We start from the raw sequence: 18,548 nt of genomic DNA on the forward strand, positions 1-18,548 counted from the left end.
CAGCCCTGCTAACTCACACATTTGTCCTAGTAGACAGACCTCACATAGTGAGCAGTAAGTGCAGCAAGGGCATACGGCCAGCCAGTTCCCAGCACTACCTACCCGTATGCCTGTAGCAGGGTTTCTCTGGGAGTATTTCTGTCTAGTTGGGTTGAACAGCAGCTGCTCTCACTGCCAACTCAAGGGCTGTCTGTTAACTTTCCCTGCAGCATGTCCTGCTGCCCTGGGACCAGCTACACCTCCTCCTCACACTGCTCAGGCTCGAATCTGGCCACCTCCACAGCTGAGCAAGAGGACGCAATTCCTTCTGGTATATCACTCCAGACCCCTGGCCCTGGTGCACCATGGCCCACCGGAACACACTGACAGCCAGAGCACCAAGGTCACTGCTGTAGAAAGGATCACAGGCCCAACACAGTCACGTGCACACATTAAAACAAAAGGTCTCCAATTCTGAGAGGGCAGGCAGAAAACAAACACTAGCAGGCTAACTGACAGACATCAGAGGTATGTATATTTGTAGGGACATATGTATGTAGAAGTGTACAATGAAATTGTCTTCTATTTACACAAATGTCGATTTGCTAACATTTGGAATAGTTTCCTGAATGATCTTATGGCAGCTGAACACCTGAAACCATCTAAGAACCCAGTTCCAAAATGGAAATGCTGCAAATCCCAGAGCAAGCTATTCACCCTGAAAGACTGGGTGCTCAAGTTGGAAAGCAGTGTTCCAAACTGGTATCTCCTAGCAGCTGTGGAACAGAGGTTTTTAGTTTGCCCTTCTTTCTGGACTTCTGGTCCTGCTTCAGTTAAAGACAGTACAGAGCAGACACAGGAAAGGAGCTATGCTCAAAATTTAGTGCTTTGTTCACTTATCCACACATTCTCTAATTGCATTTAGCACAAAAGTCAAGTCCATCCTTTGTGCATTTGGGAATGCTTCAAGCAACTCCCTGACAGACGCCTTCTGGCAGGGTACATTCCCCTCACAGATGGAGGGCCTCTCATTATCAACATTGCCCACCTCGCCACTAGCAGAACTGTCCAATTCTCACAGCAGGTTTCTCTTCTCCCTCCTGTTTACACTTTGCAATCCTTCCACTGCCTGCAGTTCTGCAGTGCTACAGTGGTGACCCCTTTTGAAATCCCCTGATCTTTACCACAAGGCTTAAAGGGTGTTACTCACTCTTGCTTCTCTGCCGGGAGGCTGCTAGACCAGAGCAACACTGCTTCTCTGCATCCTCCTCCCCAGGACCCCAGGGCCCAGACTGCAAAACGCTGCTGCAGGGTGTCACAGCAGCTTTGCAGTGCCCGGCTCCTGATGGAGCACTGTCCACAGGGGCACCACCCAATTCCCAACAAGGATGTGCTGGACAAGACCATGGCAACCCCTATGCAACTAATCCCAGTACACATTTTGGAGCATCAGCTGAGGAAATCTCATATCTTTCTTAACAAAACCTAACACGATAGCCCTGCTGGCCTCAAGTGCCATTGTTCCTACTTTTTTATCCCTCATTTAACCCTATGCCTTAATTTTCTTTTGCAGAAATTAAATTACCACATTGCAGTTCTTGTTCTGATGTCTCAGATCTTCTTAAAACACATTGTATTGTATTGTATCACTGTAGGCCTGCTGCTTGCAAGCTGGAATCTAAGTCCAAGACACAGCATGATTTAGGCTTGCACTTGCAAATAAATATTTTTCAAAATTAAAACTACTCCCGGCTCATACAACTCGTAGCTACAGCTGAAACTACAGACTGATACCCCTGAAGACCTCTAGTAAGGGTGTATTAAAACTGTATTTTAGAGACAATATAGACATAAAACCAGCATGCAGACAGCCACTATCATTATCTCGGGTGCTCAAGAATAAAAAGAGTTGTAAGAAAACTTGGAAACTGGTCAAGTGCACATACAGGAGATGTGCCATTCTAACAATACCTGTGCCTTGCAGACATGGGGCTAGATTTGGGATTGCAGCATCCCCTTAAGAAAACTGCATGAAAACGTCAGAGAGCAATAAACATAACATTCACCTGGAAGAATAGTTTCTACAGGTGCAAGTAAATGTTCACCTAGAGGCTATCTACTTTGTTACAGTTACTCCTGGAAAAATCATCTTTATGCTACTCCTACTCTTGATTCCTCAAAAGAATGGTTGGAGTAAATTTTTTGCCACATTTAAAGGGAGAACTTTGCTACTGGTTTCATTGCAGACATTTCATGTTCAGGTGTCCTTCAGACAGTGTGCTTCTGTTAAAAACGATCCCCGAGAACAGCCTTGTGAGCAGGCACTTCTCCCAATGTTTGTAAAATATAACATTTTGAACTCTTTACAAATATTTAATCATCATAGTCATTCACATCCTGTCTGTAACATCCTGGGAAAGTCAATTTAACCTTTTGGTGTCTCTGCTGAATTAACATAAATCTGCTTCACTTCATGCTCAGTGGTCAGCCTTAACAGTAACCAAAGGCTGCTGGGGTCCTCCAGTGGGAACATACAAAGTGAAAAGCACTGTCTCAGCCTGGGCAGTCACAGACTAGAATAACCTTGTTAATTTTTAATTGTTTTCTTTTCAGTTGGAGGCCATGTGATCACATCCCTGGTGCTAGTGAGCTGCTTGTTGGATCACAGATCACTCTTGCTATTCCTTTGGAGGAACTTTCCTTTGCTAAGTGAGTTACTTGTGGCTCTGGGCTTCCCAGGTGAGTTTGTCTTTTTGCTCTTACCAAGAGCTCAAAGGCTAGAAAATACTGGGTGCCCTGCCTCCCTAACTTAAGATTTCTTAAAATTAAATTGAATTTAAACATTTTGATATTTAAAAATTAAGTCTCTTTGGAAGTTTTAAATCCCTACTTTTTCTTCCAAATGGAGCAAAGTAATGAAGCAGACATGCTGAACACTGGTTTCATCTGCACGTAAGCCATAAGATTGGTAGACTCTTATGTCTACAGCACTGTGAGTTTGACAATGCTTTTCCCATGGACAAGACTTTTGTAAAAGTTGTCTGGTAGATCTGTTTGTATCTTGTCAAGTGTGTGCTACCCTACTGCCTATTTTTTATAGGATGTAGCAGCTTATGATCCTAGAAATTTTTACTCCTGTAAAAAAGGATTGAAATTGGCTCAAAAGTTCCAAGAGGACACTGAGGAAGAGACAGGATGATCACATATATTTTGTGTCAGCAGAACACAAAGCTAAAATCGCATTTGGTGCCCTTAGTAATCAAAAGATTATAGCTTAGAAAGCATGAGAGTTCTTCTCTAAATAGGTTTATTTCACCTTCCTCCTTTCTGAACTTTCAGAAAGCATTAAAGTCACTCAAAGTGGAAATTGTCACTTCACCTCAGGAGGCAGGGCATTAAATAAGGTAAATAGAAATCCTACAGTAGTAGATAAGAGTTGTTATACTGCTCTTCTCCCAAGATTGAGGCATAGGACTTAGAGAACAGAAATGCTCACGTGATTCTTGCCCATGGTTAGTTTCTTCAGGTGAGTGGACTGCATCATCCTTAGCTTCCTCCTGAAACCAATTATTTCCAAAGAAAAAACGTCAGCTATGAATTTCATATGGGAGTGTCTTTCATCTTTCATTATATTTCCAATATAAATCACAACTGTAGATACAGTAAATTAAAGAAACAAGAAAATAATTGTCCAGACACAACAAAAAGAACATACGTTTAGACATGTTGCAGAAGTGGCCATGTAAAAGATAAGTGTGAGTATCAACCAGAGTCAACATTGAGCAATAACACTTTTCAAACCACAAACCTCATCACTGTATGTGCTTCCAGGAGCCTATGTTAGCTATGTGCTCCCTGGAAAAATGGGATTATCAGAATTAGGGTATGAGTTCAGGAGTCAGAGGGTGAGATCAGGGTTCCCAAGTGAGTTTCTGTATTACCTTTTCAAAGGAGTTTCTTTCAGCACTTTGCACATTGAAAGGTCCACTCAGATGACAAGTATATTTTATCATTGTACATGAAACTTTGGGGTAAAAACACTGCTCCTTTTGCATTTGTATAGTGCCTGGTGTTCTGGAGACCCTGTTTCCACTGGCATCTGTAAGAGCCATTGTAACATTATATAAAAGGGGTGATCTGGAATCCGATGTTATGCAAGGGTTTGGATTAAATTATCAAAACGGTCCTTCAGATTTTTAAATCTATGGCTTTTCAGTGGCTGGACTTTTCCTGCATAAATGAAGATGGATTTAAAGATTTCAAGATTTTTATTAGAATTTTAACATATATGACAACTGAGTCCTTTCCTGCCTTGTCAAAATGCTTTGTGTTGAGTCAGCCCCAATCAAATTTTCAGATGATATGTTTGTTTCCCTGATGTCTGTGGCAAAACTGGCACTAATTTCAAATGGTTAAAAAAAATTAATCTTTAGTTTCTAGTTTCTGCTTCCTGATCAGGAAATTTCCTGATAGCAAGGAAATTTGACCCCAGCTGGACAAGAAACAAAAATAGAGGCTCCTGGGATGCTAACAAATAAAACAATAATGGAAATAGTAATTCTTATTTGTAGTTTTCCTTACTGGAAACTGCTAATTAAGTGGTAATTTCTTACAGCTTACACAGTAAGTAGGAGGGCTTTCCAAAGCATTTCTGTGTGGAAAGTTACTATGTGAAGTACATCTGTTTCCCGCCCCCCCCCAAAAAAGGGCAGATCTTCTATATCATTGCACTTCCTGCTACAAGTATATTTAATGATGATTTCTATGCATACAGGAATACACTATATTATCGAAAAATAGGTTATTTTTTACTTGCACGAAGCAGCATAAGGAAAGCCTTGTAGCTGGATAAGAACATTTCTGTAATATTTCCAATTTGTTTGAAAGATGCTTGGGTTATAGTGACACCTTATGGTAGTTTTATTATACTTTACAGATCATTTTGAAAGTTAAAATCTCTTACAGCCTGTTAAAGGCTATCACTATCAGCAAGGAACTGCTCTGATATTTTTAGAAAGCTTTTTATTACAAGTTACTCAAAACCTCATTTAATCCCTTCAATTTGTCTGATTTCTCTTTAGTCCTTACCAGGAAAATAGATTTTAAAGGGAATAGTCTTTGGTATTGTCTTCTCTCCATATTTATCAGATAATCTATGCCAGGCAGTACATGCATAACATGCTATTCTGAACCATCTGTGGTGATACCCAACTTGTAAATACAGTCACTTACTGGATTGATTCACTAAATTATACCATATAGTTCATTGTGTCCCTCTAATCCCAGATCTGAATTGTTTTAAAAAAAAAAAAAAAATTAAAAAAAAAATTAAAAATATCTTTCCTTTTAAATGCTGTTGAAAATTAAACCTGTCCAGTATGTAAGTAAATATCTGAACGAGCTACTGTGTGATAGTGAGAATTTATAAAACCAGCCTTCCTGAAGCTCTGCCTTACATTAATTTTCTAGTGTCTAATAGGAACTATCTCACTCTACAGCACTTCCCTCACTTGAAGTGCAAAGTTGGGTCCTCTAATGAGACGATGGTTTCCATAAAACATGAATTCCCTACTTTCAGTATTTTAATCACCCTCTCATCAAACAAGTGGGTTGAAAGTGGGTGACAGGTTCAAAGTTGCAAAGGGTTGAGAAAGAATGAGGGAGAAGGATGACTGAATAGTCACGTTGGTCTTAAAATCTGCATATGCTACAGTTTCCTTAGCAGAGGGTGTTATATTTACGCTGAACTGCAGGTAAGGTCTATTTATATTCAAATAAAATAAACTCCAGAATACGTTTTATGTAGTCTCTTCTCATTAAAAAAATGATTATGACATAGGGACACAGCTTAAAATGGTAAGTCAGCTTTTTGTTTCATTGAGCAAAATAAGTCTGTTTAAAATTAATATCTTAAGTGCTGACAACCTATATCAGTGCCTAAATAGAATGTAATCTTTTACAATGTTTTTCAAAGTTAAGAAACTGAGCAACACTGAAGAAGCAAAACCTTCTCTTCCCTTAAAATGCATACCAAAAAAAGAACTGAGGAAGAACGTAATTCATCAACGGCGGCATCTTGAAGGACATAGTGACCAGTAATGTACATTTAGGACAGTGCTTGTAATTACTAATACTTGTGTTCAAATAAATTTGTTTTAAACTATACAGGTTTAATAAAGTTATTTTTTTATTAATCTAATCTCTGTGTAGTTTTAGATACTTGTACCCTACTCCTGGTACCACCCTGGTTTATCTTCATCCTTTGCAAAGTGAATTTGTTCTCTTCTTATACTTTTTCTTCTGTAAAGGGGCAATTATTACTGGCACCAGTTGGCCAAGCCAGCTTAGTCGGTAGAGCATGAGACTCTTAATCTCAGGGTCATGCGTTTGAGCCCCATGTTAGGTGCCAAAAATGACTGTGCTGGTTTCACTTGGCTAGCACTTGGCTGCCAGCCAAACACAGCTGCTTGCTCGCTTCCCTCCCCCCAGGGAATAGGGGAGAGAATTGGATGGGCAAGGGTAAGGAGACTCATAGATTGAGATAAGAAAAATTTAATAATTGAAATAAAAGAAAACTTAAAATAATAAAAAATACTAATAATAGTAATAAAATATGCAAATGAGTGATAAACAGTACAATTGCTCACCACCCACCAACCAAGCATGGCCCATTCCCAGATAACGATCCTGGAGCGACAATCCCAAAACTGCAATCCTGGAAAAGTGGGAGCCCAAGCGAAAGCCAGAGAGAGAGAGAGAGAGAGAGAGAGACTCATTAGTATACTGGACGTGACATGATATGATATGGAATATCCCATTGGCATATTCAAAAGCCAGTCTAGCTCATGAATTTAAATATTCATGTCCTAGATCTTGCACTTGTACACTAACAAAACATGAAGTCCTTTGGCTTCCAGCAACAACTGAAAACATTGGTACGTTATCAACATTTTTCTCATAACAAATCCCATGCAGAAACCAAAACAAAGCACTATCCTAGCTAGTAAAAAGAAACCCAGTTCTGTTTCAGCTAAAAAACAGGGCAACATTGAATATTTTATCTACCTTTCATCAGAAAATGTCTGCTACAGTAAAACAGGGGGGGAAATGATTAATTTATTAAACTTTCTCATCACAGTCATTCAATCTAACAAAGTAGTAATTTCCAACGAAAATAAACACAGAGAAATGAAATGTTCCAATATGTGTATTATGGATAAATTAAATCTGAGCTCGAGCAGCTGCCCTTCAGCAGCAGTAGCTGTCAGGACTAGTTAAGCTCTTTCACGAGGCAGCAGGAGCCAACACCCACTGCACAGGCAACTTAGGAATTCCAGCAGAGTGGGTAGGCAGGGAGCACTCTCACAGAAAACAGGTCCATGCCTGTCGGGCTGGCACTGGATATTCTGTCATTTGGGCAGGTGACAGTTTCCACTCACTCTCCTTTCTGCCTTTTTTTTTTTTTTTTCCCCAGCCCTTCCCTGAAATCTGCCCCTTTGTTCTGAGCAGTTGCTGCATCACTCAGGATCTGGATTCAGTAATCATCTGGATCACTTACCTGCTGCTGCTTTTAACATTTCTCCTTCAGTCTCACACTGCCTGTAGAAAAGGTAGAAAGGGGCACACTCCATCGCACAGCCCGGCAGCTTGCCAGAGCTGGACCATCAAGCAGATATGGAGCCTCAGCGCGCCACTGTCTCAAATGCAGCATTGTCTTACCAAGGATCACCAGGAAAAAAATGTCAGAGCTCCCTGATTATTTTTGTTGCCCTTCTACAATTTTAGACAGCCATGCGCTGCCTGTGGGCATTGATGTAGGAGAGAAAATCGAAGAGAGAGGAGCTGCAAGAGATGGCTGCACAAGAAAGGGCCTAGAAAAGCAGCAAGCACAGAGTTCTAAGAAAAGTTCTGACAAAAGACGCGCTATAGGTGGGACTGAGCTAAGTTAAGCTAGCAATTATGTGAAGAGACCTCCACTTATTTAATTTCTCCAATGTGCAGAAAACCAAGGCTTTGTACTATGTCATGAAAAGAATATGGAAACATCTCCTACCCAGCAGCTAATGGTCTGATTAGCTTAATTAATATTTATAGTGCTTGTTTAAGCAAAGAGCTTCAACTGTATGGTTCTGGTTTGCCAAACGTGGCAGTGAGTATAATGCAAAGGTGGTATTTCACTGTAAATCTTTTTCTTGTAATGGTTGTCAATCAGTAAGAATCAAGCAATTAATTCTTTAGGAAACATAAAGCACATATGCACAATTAAACTACAAAAAACCCAACTCATTTCAAAGAGTTTCCTGCTTGCCAAATAATAAAAAAGAACAGATTAATCAATAATTTAATCCTGCATAGGATAACAACAAAAAGATGTTAGCACTTTATACCAAAATCACTCAGACTGCAGAAATGGCATTTCGTATCTATCAATCAGAAATCCACACCAAAAAATATTTTTCTTGCTAGTGTTATACAGCAGATGAAGGCTTTCAGCACAGCTGACATCAAAACTGTATGTAGTATTATCCAAATATTTTAAATTACATTTTTAATTTTTTAGATTAGGTTATCTGGATTCACACAACAGTTTATAAAACTGAATTTTAAGCCACAACAAACCAACCCAAAATATCTGGATTTTAGCACCTGAAACTTTCCAGCTTATGTAGCACTTAGGGATCATACCAATATTCAGAAAGGGAGGGAACAAAGAAAACACTACCACAGTAAAGGGCATTCAAGTCAGATCAGGACTGTGATTTGCTGAGCAACTTAAGGCAGATGTTTTCTCTGCAGAGTGTCATCAAGTATGTGTCCACCTTACTAAGATGTCACTCTCTCATCTTCTGCTACTATTGTCTGAAAGCTGGCATATAATAATGCTGTCCTCCCTTGATGGATACAGCTGTGGGAGGAACCGGGGTGCTGTCATCCTCAGCAAATTAAAATGAAGAGGGAATTTGAGCCACTTGATGCTGCTACCTTTCTATTTCATACAACCATGGAGTGGCATGGAACCATTTAGTTCCAACCCCCCTGCCATGAGCAGGGACACCTTACACTAGACCAGGTTGCTCAAAGCCTCATCCAGCCTGGCCTTAAACACTTCCGGGGGGCGGCATCCACAGCTTCTCTGGGCAACCTGTTCCAGTGTCTCACCACCCTCACAGTAAATAATTTCTTCCTAGTATCAATCTCTTCCTTATTTTAGTCTCTCCTCCCATACCATCTCCAGCCAACGACACTTCTAAGCAGATCACACCTCAGGTGTCTCGTACCTGATCAATTTATACCATACAAAAAGCTGAGAATGAGCTTTCTTCAGAGAGAGTGCTGGCAAACTCTAAGCCTGACAAAGCAGCGTACCTGAAACCCAGGTTTAGAGAAAGGGCTGGTTTCTGGGCAAATGAGCAGTGAAAATGCAAACTGAGATCACTGTGGTACCAGAACTCCAGATTCTGACATGTGCTTTCAGAAAATTGTGCATTCAGAAAAAGTAAATGCTAATTTTAGAGAAATAGTGCATCAGTTTTTCCCCAGGACTTTTATTCTTTGCATGAAGGTAGTATGTGATCACATTTTACAGATGCCTGGATAGCAACTATTCTAAGAAATGAACTCAAAATTATGTAGGATAAAATGTATTTCAAACAAAATATACAGTGATAAAGTTTTCAGTGTAACTTACTATTCATTTTATGGACATTTTAAATAAAAATATCTTCCAACATGAAAATAGGAAAAGTTCATTTATTTCTATAGGCAACCTCATTCACAGTACAAAGTGATATGAATTTCTCAAAACTGTCACTGTACCTTTTACATATTTTTTAAGTAACTGATCTAAAAGTTGACACAAGAATAATTTGTTTTTAAAGAGCTGTCCAATAAACCAGATATACACTAATGCCATGCTATGACAGTTCTATTTATGAATCACAGCTGACACTACGGTAACATCACTTTATAAATCTCATGAGAATTTTAATGTTTTACAATCAAAACATAAAACTGCCACTACTACGGAGACTGTACAATTAGACAAATAAACAAGTATTAAATATTTTGCACAAGGCCTGAGTTCACATTTTGATTTACAACTTCATCTCAAAAATCTGTACAGCAGTTAGAACTGTTTCAGAGAACTTAAAGACAATACAACTTCTGGGGCTTATTTGTTCTGTCAATACAAGTGTGAGGCCTGGAAGGCAACAAGATTTGGTGTATGAATCCAAGGTTTTACTGCCTTGTGTACTTTCCTTGTAAAGCAGTCAAAACCTAATGGAAAGTAAGGTACAGGCAGGACCTCACTTGAAAATCAGCTAACTCATCTGAAATTCTCCAGATAGGTTTCCTCACAGCTATTTCAGAGTAAAAGTTCACAATGAGTATACAAAATGCAGCATATCTCTTAACAAAGAACAAAAAAGGACCACATATACAACAGGGTATTTTTTCTGTACTCCTCCTCTCTAGGTTTCTTTCATTGGAAATGGCACAAATCAACAATATCCCGCCCACCCTCAATAAAAAGAAATCCTGATCAGTAAACTAAGGTCACTCTAAAGTTCAAAAACTTCATCTTCAATGAGAGATCCAGTGTTCATAAACTTAGGTTTTGAAAACTTTCCTTATCTACTTAGGTCACATAGATGTAGGTAGACTAAGCATGTAAATTTATAACATAACAAAAGTATCATGTAATTGTTAGCCTTGTGGAATTTGATTCAAACGTAACTTCTCATTTAATCTTTGCTCTTTTGGTGCAATTGAACTGAAAAATCTAAATTCCTGTAACCTATATATACACTTACTTATCTATCTACAGACATAGATAATATTATAACAGGGGTTATAATACAAAAGTTATCACACATTTTTCTTACTTTAAAAGGCCATTGGGGTATTTGTTAAAGTTCCACATAAATGTGAATCAGGTGTTGCTAAAAAGACAAAACTTAAAGGAAAAGAAAAGGAAAGTTTTAAATAATAAGGCTTGAAATATCGTGCACCTATACATCCAGAAATTCAGCCTTTTACTTGGGGTACTCAGCATCTGTGCAGACCTGTAAGGCCACAACTTCCCCAAGACATTTCTAATTCATGTAACCACTGAGAGGGGAAGACACAGTATCTTCATTAAAACAAACTAGGGCATTCTACCCACGTTCCCAGTAAAATTTCTCTTCCCATCTCCCAGATAACTGGTGGACTCTTTCATCTTTTAAAAGACTCCTCTGGTACTGCTGTCCTCCTGCATAAGCAGATTCCACAGGCTGTTCTGTGCCTTATTCACAACATCTGTGTGAAAAGGAAGAGAAAATCTGCTCCCTCCTCCATCCTTGAAATGACACTTGTGCTGTTTCACTCCCTGTTTCTCTTCTCGAGAGAGGCAGACCTAAGGGCTCTAATTTCCACAGTGGAATGAAGATCTGCTTGCAGTGGGTGAGCAGGTGGAGGCTGTAGGGTGATGATATAACCTGCCAGGCTTCCACATTTTTTCCCTTAAAATAGGTTGAATACAAAGGGCAGAAATTTTGTGTAATTTACAGTATTGTTCAAGACATTGTAATAAGAACTTATCAGGTTACTTTTTCAATAAGAGAACTTGCACAATTTCAAACCTGTGTTTTCCATTTTGTTTTGCATTAGAGCTAGACAGTCCCTCTGCTTCAGGCCAAGCTCACTGTAACACTGCTTTCCATCCAAGTCCAGAAACATTTGTAACATTGTCCCTTCGTCCTACTCCTTCCCAAACAAGAACCTGGATGTGAAGTACAAGTGTTGCTCTCAAACAATGACATTCACTCTGGCCACAACATGAGTCTTCCAGCTTCTTGCAGGGCCCCATGACTTGTAAGTGGAGAAATCAACTGGATAAGGCTTTCTAAAGAAAAGCTGTTGTAGCGAGATCCAAGTGGCATGTGGCCTTGGTGACTTATCACTTAGCAACTCCTCTTTCCTTTCAGTTAAGACAAAATAGAGAACTTCACATACATCCCATTTCCTGACACACTAAGCAGGAAGCATCTATAAGGAAGAGGGATTTGACCCTCTCATTTTCACTTAAGTTATTTTTTCTTTTTTATTTTTAAATAACTGGTAAATTTTGTTATAACTTTCATAAGTACCCTTTTCAGTTTTCTTTGTTATTTGTTTGTTTCTGTTTCTTCTACTCTTTTACTCTACTCAAAATTATGTTCTCAAATATAAATAGAAAAAAAATCATATTACTTGAGCCAGGTAAAGATCTTAATCCACCATGTTACCACTGCAAAGAAGAGCCTCTCTTAATTTGAACTTGCAGGATTTTTTTTACTTTGTTCTTACAAAACAGATTATATTCTCAGATAGCCCATGCCAAAAGCACATACCCCAAACCCCATAGTTTAGGAGGTCTAGTATATAAAATCAGATCAATTTTTTTTCAGTTAATTTTCCCTCAAATAGGTTAAATTAAAATCCAGTGCTGAAAATCCCCCAGTCCAGGGGGATCAGTGACTGAAACCCCAAATAGGACACTGATATTTAAGACTGCCTTTACCATGGATGTATTAATTTAATACAATGCAGAGTCCTAACAGAAGTTATTTTTAATATAAACCTATTTTCCAAATAATTTAGACTAGTACAGATTCAAGTAATTCTTCAAAGGCTTGCCTTAAGTTACCCTAACAAAACGTAGCTTTCAAAAGTTGACATAAAAGAAGACATTAGTGTGATTGAGAGTATAGAGTACTAATAACTGTAAATGAACTGAAATAGTTTGACAGTTCTAGTATTGTACTTAAGTTTACATAGATATCTTAACATAACCTACAATGCTTACCATGAATATTAACAGCATCACAATGTGTTAGGTATTGTTTTCTAAACCACAATTTCACTGGTCCCAGGTATTTTAAAATAATAGGACTAAGGCAGCAGCTATAATACATAAACAATTCTTTAAGAAATATGCTTAATGTTATTATCACGTAGAATTGTGGAAATATAACAAAATACAAGTCACATTTACAGCATAAGGCCCTTTGGTTTCTTAAGCAGCAAATGAAAGAACAATTTCTTCAGTGAAAGGCTTTGAAAAATAAAGCATGTAGGCTTTCCATAAAAAAGGTAACTAGTTCTTTCCTTCTCAAAATAGCCAGCTATAGTCTTCAAAATATTATGTAAGAAAGCTCCTGAAATTCCTAGGAAAGAAAAAGTTAAAACCCAACAGTAGTATCTGACAGAGCGGAGATTCTATCATGGGGCAAGCTGAACATACACCTTCTGGGAAGCAGAAGAAACTACTGTTTGGTTTTCTGGAGAGCTTTATTAAATTTGGAGTAACACAATGAAAAGGATCTAAAAAACCTCTGCATTTACCACATATTCTAGAGCTTACAAATCTGTATTTGAGAACTCACTTCATATTCATCTATCCTTCATAGGGACCTGGAGTTAAAACAAATTAAAATGAAATAGTTTATTCTAGTCAAGGCAATTTATGGCAGTCTGCTTTTTCACACAACCATGTGCAACTTGTACAAGGCAATCCTTTTTCGTCTTCCCAGCAGAGTCAAAATCTATGAAGTAATTCAAGATACTTCTGTGTAACTAAACACTACGTGATTAGTTACACAGAACTATTTAGTTACACAGTTGGGGCAGTCAACATCTGAATTTTACAGAGAACATTCTTTTTAGGAGGTTCCATAACTACTCATACTCTTTTTTCACACCAGTTAGAAGCAGTGTCAAATTAGCCAAAACACTGGACTATATAATAAATGTGATCAAATCAACATAGGTATTTTAAGATCCTGCTTAAGTGGTATGTTGCTTTTGCTATGTGGTTGCTAACAAGGATCTGACATTATAAAATAGCTTGTTAACCAGCAGACCACCAGAGCAGTGTTCTTACTCTGTCCCAAACTTGCACAAAATTTTAAAAATTCTTATGTTTCCTGAATATTGTTGTAGTTTCCTATCACATTAATTTTAATTATCTTATAAGAGAAGAAATACAAAATATGTTCTTTTCTTAGCCTCTTACATAGTTACTGGTTAGAGATCTTTCTAGGTAACATGTCTAACAAAACCTTTTGAGGCAGTGTAAGAATTTACTTTTTGCAAATTGTCATACGGCAAAATGGCAGTTTGTGCCAGATTCAGGCAACACAAAACATCAGTAAGAATTTAGCAGACAATGAAAGGACTGGGCTACAGGATTGCGTCCAGTAGCATGATTACCCCCTAAGCATTTTTCTTTAATTTAAGAAACAAAATTTTGTAGAGGATGTCATAGGAGTTGACTGAGTACACTTCTGAATAATTTTGAAGTACTTAGCTTCCTCTTTTTCGATTGAATACATCCATCCTACCTTCAGCGCTCTGATGTTCAGTAAAGAGACAGGAAATCTTTAGCATCTAAGATGACTTTGCACTTACGCAATTCCACTGCAGTACCAGGTGAATGCAAAATCAGCCTTTTTTTCCAGGGCAAAAGTCTTTACTTTGCTGGGTTGAAAGTTTCCCCAAGTCATGCTTTTACTAATCAAAAAAAGATGTTAATCAGCTTACCCATGATCCCAATTTCATCAGTCTTTGAAAGAAGAAAACAAAATATTTACCCAAAAAGATCTTTTAAGTCATTACTAGCTGTGCTGCTGTTTGTCATTGTGTTTGCTGGCTGTGCAAAGTTCTGAGGAGCAAAGAAAGGATTACCCTGTATACCAAAGCCAGACTGTCCTATCATGTTCATCTGAGGTCCCAAGACTGAGTTGCTTGCACTTGGGGACCCTTGTGGGGGTACAAACTGATTAACCCACTGGCTTGATTTCTGCTGAGCCAACTGTTTCATACTAACTTTGGGTTTCTGAGGACCAAAAAGATTATCTAAAGCAGACATATCTGGGGCTCTGTTTTGTTGTGTCAGTGGAGCGATTGCAGATGCAGTATTCATAGGACTATAATTTGGCATATTGGCAGTTGGTACAATGTTCATCATGGTTGTTCCTGTTGCACTTGGACCACTGAAGAAATTCTGAGTGGTGGGACCAGCTCCCATATTGAATCCAGCAGTCTGAAAACCCATATTAGTATTTAGTCCGTTTGTTATATTTCTCTTTGCGTTGTCAACAGGTGATGAAAATCCCATTCCAACACTCATAGAAGGGACGGAAGAGAAGCTGTTTGAAGATGCAACTTTAGCTTTGCTGATACAGTGGCTAGTCAAAGATGACATATTATCTATCAAGGTATCTGTCAAGTCTTTTGTCTGTAAAATACATAAAGTGCGGTTAAATGCTTTTCCGGTACAAACACTCTAGCAACAGACTTTGTCATTGTTCCTGCAGAAGTGGCATTCGTTTTTTCAGAACTTAGAATTTACTGCATGGAATTGGGCAGTAAATACAACTACATACAAGAGCAATTAGGTTTTGTTCTTTGCTTCTTAGAACTAATTCTTATGCAGCTTTAATTTGACAATTAAGACTATACACAAAATACTACTGTGACATTTGCTTACATGCCCCATTCCTATCCCCAAGCCCCTTATATACTTAGTTAATAAATTCTTCAGAGCAAAACCTTTTTTAATATGTGCTTTTTCTTTATTAGAACAATGGCCTTCCATTATTAACTATTCCTTTGGAAACTCTTGCAATTTAAAAAGTGGAAAATATTGCTAATGATGCAAATGGAAGGCAGATTAAAATTTATTTCAGTTTTTCTCAGCTGTGCCACTTTACTACTGGTGAAAACAAGGGTGACTCACAGGAGAGAAAAAATGCTAAATGTATACAGCGCTTCAACGGAAGAAATATCACAGCTCCAATGGAAACAGTGCAGTAGTTTGTTCTTTCTCACCTGCTTCACTGGAGGTGTAACTGCAGTTGCTTGTGGCTTAAGAGGTTGCTGGCTTTTCAATTTCTGTGCCTGTTCTTGTTCTTTAGCTAACTTTTGCTTCTCTTCAAGTGTAAGTGATGCCTTTAAAAGGGAAAGTACTGGCACTAAGTTGCACAGAATGGTTATTCTCACAATTTTTTTTTTTTCGTAAATAGCACTGTCATTTCAATAATATGTAGCAGAACAATGCACATTATTTATACAAAAGAGAAAGTGGATAAGCATAAAATCTATTATAATACGTATCATATTGCTAAAAAGTACTTAAAGCAAATAAATACAATATTAAAAGTAGCATAATGATAAATTTGGGCAGATTTCAAATAAAGAGGTATCACAACAAAATCATTTTAGCTTTGTCTTCTTAACGTTGGGCATAAGAAAAAGTGTTCTTCACAGTTTTTGTTTTTATATGGTAACCAATTGGCATTTGATATACAACTGCAACTGACCATGGAGTTGGAAAGGGAATTTTATTTTAAGATTGCTTAATAGGCTTTTCAGGATTTTAATTCTACTTTTGTTAATGATGAAGGATAAAACCATAACATCATTCCCCCTTAGTCTAAAATTAGTGAAAGGGATGAGATAACTAGAAATGGAAATTATAAAATGTAGAGATTCTGGGTAGCCATTTATATAATTAATAGCATGAAAAGAATTTTACAATAGTTTATGCTTATGTTTAATATTATATGTTATGCCATGCTTTTATTTTGCTTCTTGTATTTATCCCCATATTGATTGTTCATTTACACTTAACTTTGAATTGTACAGTAAACATCAGTCTCTGCTACTACATGAAATTCTACAGTTTATTTTAATCTCTGTTTATAATTTTATTATAAAGTTGTCTATTTTGATTTTCCTATCTAAATCCACTGCTGAAGTTTCAGTTTCATTGAAATCTGTAATTAAGGAGAAAGAAAATGGCCAAAAATTTATAATCCTAATTACTGCCTACCTTGTACAAAGCTATTTTCAAGGAAAGGCTTTCACAGAAATTCAAGGATAAGATTTAAACATTTTTCGGTGGACCTTCACATGTGACTATGTATAGTTCTGTGTTATACAAAAGCAGTTAGTTATACTTTAAAAGCTTTAAATATAGTAAATATTTACACATACTCTTTTTATGCAACCATGTCAGCCTTGTATTAGACAGATGTAAAACAGACAAAGTAAAACAGACCTTTTTCTGTTTTGCCAACACCTCATTCTCTTTACTATCAGATCCACAAGTTAGAAGGTCAGTTCCACTGGTATTAAATACCTTGTCAATCTGTTTAAGTTCAAAGAAACAAAACTTAGTTATTTGAAATGTTGTAATTTAAAGTAACAGAAATATTGACTAAGTGATTTGAAATATCAAATTTCTACACGTAACTAATGCAACAAATTATCATTGCTTACCTGACTACTTGTACTACTAGCTCTTGCCTCTTCAGACACACTCATTTGGTTAGCTATATCCAAAGATCTATATAGTGCAGAGTATATATATTACAAAATGATAAACTTTGCAGTCACATCCACAACATTAACTCAGCAATGCAGATTATTCTTCTGCATTTAAACAATACAAAAAAATTGCATTATGAGAGCACTGCCATCTTTATAAAATGTCTGTACAAGACTGGAAAATGTTCATATTATAAATTGTAAAGGTTTCCTAAATGATCATTTCACATGGTCTTAGTTCCTCCTTTTTAACAGTGTGACATAGATTTCAGGTAGCCCAAGTTATTTTGTCTCAGAAATCTCACCTCGTATCAGACTCCATCAAATAGCTCTACATACCTTCAAATATCACAGCCTTCTAAAAGTCTGCAGTGTTTATATTTCTCCAGTATGGTTTATGTTCTCAACAACTAAAGAAAAGCAACTTAGCATAGAGAAGCAAGGCATAAACTGTACTAGTGGAGCTCAGTATGAACTTTGACACTGAATAAATTAAAAATTATTGACACATAATGAAATGTAACTGAACTGTACAAGAGTAAAGTATTTTACTCTATAAAACCACTAACATCACAATATTATTATCATTCTAGGACTAATAAATATTCTGACAACTGTGCTTATTTGAGGTAATTCTCAACTACTAAATTAAGAATTACCTACATTTTTTATTGCTATGGCTAGAGTTTTCTCACATTTGCTAAAAAATTAACTGAAATTTATCTCTGCTTACTTGTTCCTTCTCTAATACAAACATAAACAAACACTTACTTCTGTTGCTCTTGCATGACATGAAGTTGCTCAAGTTTCGTTTTATGCTCTGCCTCCAATCTATTAAGCATGTCTTTTATAACACAAATAAAAGAATTGAACTGGAAAATAAATATACAAGAGGTTTGGATTTTGCAATGATGGAATTCAGACATGTACAACAAAGTGTAGTAACTCATAAAACTTGCAATATAAAAAGCCAGAAAAACTCCAGATTTTAAAATAAATTATAATCCACTTTTCCTATCTTGTATTAGATACTCAACTACAAGCAGAGTGTATACTGAAAAAGTGAAAAACATGTATCAGTAAAGGAAAAAAAAAAGTGGGGCAATGCAGACAAAAAACCCACAGATGAGTATTACCAGATTATTTTTCCATATTTCCTAATGTTATTTATAAATATAAATATCCTAACATAAATTAGGATATTTATATAAATT

The 18,548-nt window shown here is 37.2% G+C and overlaps 1 protein-coding gene across 1 annotated transcript; it reads right to left on the bottom strand.

Annotated features, from left to right (window-relative positions):
- Positions 1-14,235: 14,235 nt before the first annotated feature.
- On the bottom strand, positions 14,236-18,211 carry LOC104529157 (SCY1-like protein 2). Its single transcript, XM_010173372.2, has 5 exons — positions 18,106-18,211; positions 17,287-17,353; positions 17,066-17,155; positions 15,835-15,954; positions 14,236-15,241 (listed from the first exon to the last, which is right to left on the bottom strand). Exons 1-5 carry the CDS (start codon positions 18,174-18,176, stop codon positions 14,591-14,593), a joined length of 999 nt encoding a protein of 332 aa, XP_010171674.2. The 5' UTR covers positions 18,177-18,211; the 3' UTR covers positions 14,236-14,590.
- Positions 18,212-18,548: the final 337 nt, after the last annotated feature.

Source organism: Antrostomus carolinensis, unplaced genomic scaffold, assembly GCF_000700745.2.
Source record: "Antrostomus carolinensis isolate BGI_N321 unplaced genomic scaffold, ASM70074v2 scaffold4088, whole genome shotgun sequence".
NCBI lineage: Eukaryota > Metazoa > Chordata > Aves > Caprimulgiformes > Caprimulgidae > Antrostomus > Antrostomus carolinensis.

Excerpts from the sequence above, each read along its gene's own strand:
- LOC104529157 (XM_010173372.2), bottom strand. The coding sequence starts at position 18,176 with ATGCTTAATAGATTGGAGGCAGAGCATAAAACGAAACTTGAGCAACTT. Across the intron at positions 17,156-17,286 it reads CTAGTAGTACAAGTAGTCAG|ATTGACAAGGTATTTAATAC; the intron begins GTAAGCAATGAT and ends GAACTTAAACAG. Across the intron at positions 15,242-15,834 it reads TTACACCTCCAGTGAAGCAG|ACAAAAGACTTGACAGATAC; the intron begins GTGAGAAAGAAC and ends TGTATTTTACAG.